This window comes from Nasonia vitripennis, chromosome 1 (genome assembly GCF_009193385.2).
Source record: "Nasonia vitripennis strain AsymCx chromosome 1, Nvit_psr_1.1, whole genome shotgun sequence".
Classification (NCBI taxonomy): Eukaryota; Metazoa; Arthropoda; class Insecta; order Hymenoptera; family Pteromalidae; genus Nasonia; species Nasonia vitripennis.
Window position 1 is genome coordinate 21,124,446 of NC_045757.1, and position 6,497 is coordinate 21,130,942.

The 6,497-nt window shown below is 35.4% G+C and overlaps 1 protein-coding gene across 1 annotated transcript; it reads right to left on the reverse strand.

Annotated features, from left to right (window-relative positions):
- Window positions 1–2,189: 2,189 nt before the first annotated feature.
- Window positions 2,190–6,237, reverse strand: LOC100116438. The gene is made up of 17 exons (XM_016988972.2): window positions 6,132–6,237; window positions 5,674–5,960; window positions 5,519–5,602; window positions 5,148–5,422; window positions 4,644–5,045; window positions 4,450–4,560; window positions 4,244–4,385; window positions 4,080–4,164; window positions 3,899–3,977; window positions 3,623–3,826; window positions 3,451–3,542; window positions 3,299–3,360; window positions 3,149–3,212; window positions 2,975–3,054; window positions 2,787–2,887; window positions 2,525–2,641; window positions 2,190–2,444 (listed from the first exon to the last, which is right to left on the reverse strand). Exons 1-17 carry the CDS (start codon window positions 6,149–6,151, stop codon window positions 2,313–2,315), a joined length of 2,337 nt encoding a protein of 778 aa, XP_016844461.1. The 5' UTR covers window positions 6,152–6,237; the 3' UTR covers window positions 2,190–2,312.
- Window positions 6,238–6,497: the final 260 nt, after the last annotated feature.

Sequence of the window (6,497 nt, forward strand, 5' to 3'; positions counted from 1 at the left end):
ATTCCTCAAATTTCTTTTAGCGAATAAGCGGAGTCGCTGCAGCTCGACCTAATTCCCCGCATCCCTTTGAGTCTCGCATTTATTTCCCATTTCCGCGTTGCATTATGCGACTCCGCGCAACGTTACCTTCTTCCACCGGGGCAGATTTCATTTACCTAGAAATCGAACTTATCTATCGTCGGCGCTGCGACGAGTAAAGCCGAATAATACTCCTCTTCCAATTCCATCCGGGATATCTCTCCCTTATGTACGTTTCGCTTCGGATCGAGTAGACGCTTGACCCAGATCCTCAAATGGCTTCTCGTTTCCGTTATTTTTCATTTTAAACTTCTTTGATTCGGCTCGCTCGTTTTTTCTCTCTCCGCTATTCCCTCGCTCTCCTTTTCTTCTTTCTACTCCGCCTCGATACAATCCGTCTCTCCCCTGTAGAGTCCCAGTCATTTTGATAAGTGTTATGGTCTACTACACCCCAAACTCGAATTATATTGCACTTTACTCAGGAATAGGCGAAACACTTCCGCCGCGAACGCATTGTATACTGAACAGTGCGCGAGAGGTCCAGAAGAAAGTCGAACGATTTCATCCAGTGCTGTATTTTCCAAGCGGCTCATGATGCAAGGCTGTTCCATCGAGGAAATGAAAAGCCTCCGCTCATATTTCCTCCGTTCTTTTTTTAATTTAGGCTTCCACAATCTCCGAATTTTCGCACCGTTTAAAATTTAATATCCCGCGAGCTCGCGTCGTTCCGAAATTTCATTTTGCTGGGGAAGTATACCGAGCAGCAGCCGAAACTTTTCACCAACGCCGCGTCGTCGCGCAGCTGGAAGATTTACAGCGTCTTCTGCACTTTTTTACAACGCAGTCCCGCGGATCAGGAGCAGCCAGATATGTGGGTCAGCCGAGCGAGCCTCCTCGGATGCGATCGAAACTTTGCGTTTGGTTATGCGCCCGTCGCGTGCTTTCCAAGCCGAGGAGTATGGAGATTCCACCGCCGCGCGCGCGCGAGCGTGTCGCCGATATAAGCAAAATTTTAAGTATCCCGCGCAGGCGAGCGCATATTCCCGCCGGCTCCATGCGATATTGCGCGCCTACGAGACGTGCAGCTTTTGAATTCGACACGAGTCTCGCAGTACATACACATACACGTACGTATAAGTAACTACCCTGGATTTTACGGCTTCCGTCCAGGATAAATGGATGTGCCGGCTGTTACCCGAACCCTCGAACCCGAGCTGTGCCGAGAAAGTGGGCCGATGGGTCATGTCACTTGGATATATCGTTTTCTTTCTTATTTTTCGGATTAACTCTATGCCACGACTTTCTATTTTCTTTTCCAGCTTGACTGACGCGCCTCTGGGCCGAAATTGTTTTTCGCCAAAAGTTGTACGCGAATGTGCGATTCGCTGGTATGTTGATGTAAATAATTCAACTGATGATGGTTATATTAAAACAATAATCTCATCAACTTGCTTGGCTATTCAATCAAACGCGCCCTCGTTAAAATTAGATGTTCGCTGAAAGAAAGAAAAATCGTAGGGTGAATTTGCTGAAATTGGAAAGGAAAGGGACGTTCGTCATACGCTTCAAAAGTCAGGGGAAAAATCGGTTGTCGTTCGGTGTAGCAAGCGCAAAGATTTTGCCTTTATTTCTTGGGTTGCCGGTCGCGCGTCGCGCACAGCCGAGCTTCGGCAATTCAATATAGTTTGAACGGGGGATACTTCAATATGTTGCCAGCAGCAGGTCCCCCGACGGGTCGCCACATGTTACGCCTAATAACGTCATAGATCAGTCAACACGTGAACTTTGTCCTGCAGTCTTCAAACTCCCGCGCAAGTCGAGCGCACGCCTGCTCCGAACTATCTTTCTCTCGCTCCCTCTCGCTCTTTCTCGCCTTCTCTCCCTCGCGAGTTGCCTACAGTTTAACACTTCAGTGGTTCTGCTCTTCATCGCGTCAGCCGTCTCGTTCTAATGACTTTCGTTTATTTGCTATAAATATCGATTTTTATTTATTTCGATTTTATAATCACTTCAAGATTTCCATGTATATGTATTAATGGAAACAATGCCTTGGATCTGTTCTTGGTAATATTAGTGATTTGACATCGTATTAAAAACTCAAAACTCTATTTTGTACAAAATTCTGCGTGTCCTTTACGTTGATTGAATAAATTTAATGATAGTAAAGCGTCTCGACATAATTTAGTTTGTTTTATTTCTTTATTTTCCATTCACTTAGATTTTATTGTACATCATAGAAACGTGTTTACATAATACATACATGGGTACAGATTTAAAAGTTCACTATTTCTTATCTAAGATTGAAAAATGGACATATCACATTTTGGTTCGACACTTTTATCTGAGCAATCAAAAACTGTCGATACATGCGCAAGATTCGACAAAACTTTGTGCATCATTTTCTGCTCCTTTGCACTACAATGGCTCTAAAATTTAAATTTCAATCAATTATAGGTCGTGTGCGTAGCATAATTTTGCTTTTTTTATCGCATCAATAGAATCTCACCTCTATGTATGCCTTGTAGAAGTCATGTACTGAATCAACCTTGGAATCATTCAACATGGCTTCCAAGGCTATGCGCACACTGAATATTTCCGTAATTGTTGAATAGGCTAACGGATACTGAAACAAATCAAGTGCTTAATTACTGTGAAATGTTAGTATTTGATCACAACGACATTTTAATCACCGAAGACAACTGTAAATACTTCAAAGATAAAGTATGCAGTTTTGAAATTGATAAAGTTAACTATGGTCAAATACTTACACCATACGCGACGATGTTTTCAGGTACGAAACATTTCACTACTCTGGGCGAATAAGTCATATGTGCATTTAACCACTGACTACCATGAAGATCATGCACATCTAGGATTAATAAATTGCTTTACAAGATTATTTTTTTCTTTAACTTACGAATAGCAAATAATAACGCTGAAATAATCGGGCTATTACCAGTTTGGAATTTGTCCTCAACGATTAACGAATACAAAAATCCTGCCAATTTTACTCCAAAAGTTCCATAATACTTCTCTCTATGTTATAAAAATCAAATAATGTTATTTTATGATGCCTAATACAAATATTGGAGTCTCACGTACACGGATATATTCTGTGTTGAATACTTACGATGAGTTGAAAAACTCTGGAGATTTTGAACTATCAATGTATACGTTTGATAGTGCATATAATACTGAAATGAAAAATCGCGAGTAATATATAATATGCTTCAATATCTTTTGTATTTAATTTTTTAGCATCAAAATGTGTCAAACTTACCTAGTCGATTGCGTGGATTTTCGATTTCGTTAATATCGAAAGGCAAATATTCATAAGATAACCTAAACAGAATAATGAATGAATTGAATTAGTTGTATATAGTTATTTAGATTATTCATTTGTGTTAAGCAGTAGATTGTGCATGTACATACGGCGTGTTGTCTCGTAATTTTTTTAAAATGCTATTCTTTATCGTTCTGCGATACATGTTAATATCGACAAAATAGTCGTTTGTAGCTTTGAACTATAAAATGAATAAATCAATTATAAATATCACATATGAACATTATTTTATACATATTTATATTTTAAAAAGTAACTTACGTTAGCATAATAATCATCAAAAATTGAATCATGATCATCCGATGTGTCATAATTATTTGATAATAAGTGGTTAGTCATAGCCGATAACTGGGCTTTCATATAAGTCTTTTGCACGTCACTAAGATTTACATTTTCAGAAATATTACGATACAAAATATGTGCTATGTTATTCATGATGGTTGCCACTATCTGAACATGAGGATTCTGTAAGGGAAAAAACTTGTTAACATTTTCTGCATTTCTATAATATCTATGTATACGCGCATGATAAATTACTGAAAAATCGTTCTTCATAGATTTCAATGCTTCTTGTGAAACTCCGTAAAGTTGCGTTTGCTCAAAGCAAAAGTTTGATCTGCAAATGGATGTATTTAATTAATTTTTAAAATGCCACGTATACTATTTAAATATTAATAATATATAGCAATTATTTAATTAGTTTATGAAAGATATTTACTGATCAATTGGATTCACACTTTCCATCCAATCCCAGTCAATGTACCGTGCATTTTCTGCTATAAATTTGGAGCGGACTCCTTTATCTAAATAAAAGACAATTAATTATAGTTACCTGGCATTAGAAACAATGATTAGCTTTCTTATAAGTATTAGAATAACTACCAAAAATTTGATTGCTGTGGTACTTTAAATATTTTGCAAGTTTATAAAAGTATGGCACATTTTTAATAAATATACTTTCAGTATCATCAATTGTAATGCCAACTTGCTCAAATTCACTTTTGATCACTTCAAACCAATCAATCTAAGTAAAACAAGCATAGATTAATGCAAGAGCTATACGTCATAAATTAATGATTAAAATATACCTTTGAAGTTGCTCGTTGATTTATACTATTATATTTTTTATTCCATTCTTTTATTGTTAATTTGGCGTAGAAATCTTCTTTGTTTGTAGCACTAATAGAATCGAACATAGCCTAAAAGTAGTGGATAAATTAATTTTACTAGAGTTAATCCCGCAATGAATGTTCGGAAATAGTATAATAAGACCTAAGCGTACCTTTAGTAATCTGTTGAAAAAAACTAAAATCATCTCGTCCTCTATATTTATAATTTTTTCAAATACATCTCTTCGTGACAAAGATTGATAAGGCTTACACAATGAATTTACTTCATAAGATTTTGATGCTAAAGCCATGTCTTTAGTTTCATCCGACTCTAAGAATGCCGGTCCTTCATCGGAATTAAAATTTGCCTTTGTTTCAGAACTTGATTCTTCAGACTCATCTTCAGACTCATGATCTGAGTCATTCAAATTTGATTCGTTGGACTCTGCACCTGAAGTTTTAGAAGAGTTTTCTGTACACTGCTCATAAAGTTGAATTTGAAAGTGAACATATATATCGGAAAGTGTGTCGATAAATTTAATAGAATTCCATTTTTTTATGGAAGGTGGCTGTAGCTGCAAAATAAAATTAATCAATTATTTAATAAGAAATTAGTCAAGCATCTCAAATATGATTAAATTAATTTGATCTCTTTTAAAACTAGTTTGACAACTTACAAGGATGATATTTTTATTTGGAATATAAGGATCGGCCATAACACTAATATCGTAGAAAGCGTGTCCAAAACCAATTGCAGCCAACTTTTGATCCAATTGTTGCCAGGTTTTGGTAAATATATTTTTGTGTCCAAAAGCTTTTAAAATTTTAGAAAATATTTGGTTTACTGGCTCGTTTTCGATATCGTTAGACCGAACATTTTCATCAGTATCAGTAACATAACTAAGCTTGTCATCATCGTGATATTTTATGGTACTTTCTTCATCATTAGATCCTACATTTATTACATTTACTTGTGATAAAATGCTTTGAAAATATTTATTACATAGGTATGGTTATGATATTTTTTGTACAATGTACTTATACGTACCAAGATTCATGCATCTTCGGTACAGTTGACGTTCAAGGTTCACCGATGGCGCTCCCGAATTCCTGTCTCTATTGCTTAATAAATCTGAAAAATATAATGAAATAAGATATATGTATCGAAATTAAATTGAACATACTGTTTTTCTATTCACGAACCTGTAATTTTTTGTTTAAATGTTGAATAAAATTCTGATGTTTTTTGTTTGAACTCATGGTTGCTAAATATACTCGTCTTCGTTTTCTTATCACATGTATGAGAATACAAATTTTTGCATTCATAACTACTTTCTTGTACATTTTTCAACGCATCAACATTATTGTCTTTAATAAACTTATTCATGTCTTCATTAAAAAAATTTAATAGCAATTCATCAAAATCAATATAGTCGACATTTTGTATAGGTACAGCTAGCAAAGAAGCTGCATTTGCTAAAAGCAAACACCTATGAAAAAGCGAATGATTCTGTGTAAATAACATAGATTGAGCGAAGATTTGTATAAGTTAAGTTAAGTTAAGTAATTAGCATAAATGAGAAATGAAAGTAAAAAGTAAAATTTTGTCATGCATCAATCGTTATGTCAACGGTTTCTAAACGAACAAAAAGTATACTCACAATACCAAGGAAGCTGCCATTCCTCTGACCGTCACGACACTGCGGCACCTAATGAATACTATTATTCATTCGCTCTTTTTTTCAAAGCGATAGCCATTATCTAGGAGCTGAAGTATGTGTCGTATTTAATTAGCTGGTCAGATAGCCAAATTATTATCAAAGATTTTAATTAGGTCATTAGTGCATTCATTTTTGAATGCATTGTTATATATTTTTTAAAATAAATTATGACTTTAATGTTTAGCATGAATTTATTGATAATATAGAAGATTTACCTCGGACTAATATTCAAATTGATGAGTTCTCTACGCTGGGGCCTTTGTATTTTGGGATCCAACAATTCATATGTTTCAAAAACTTAAACAT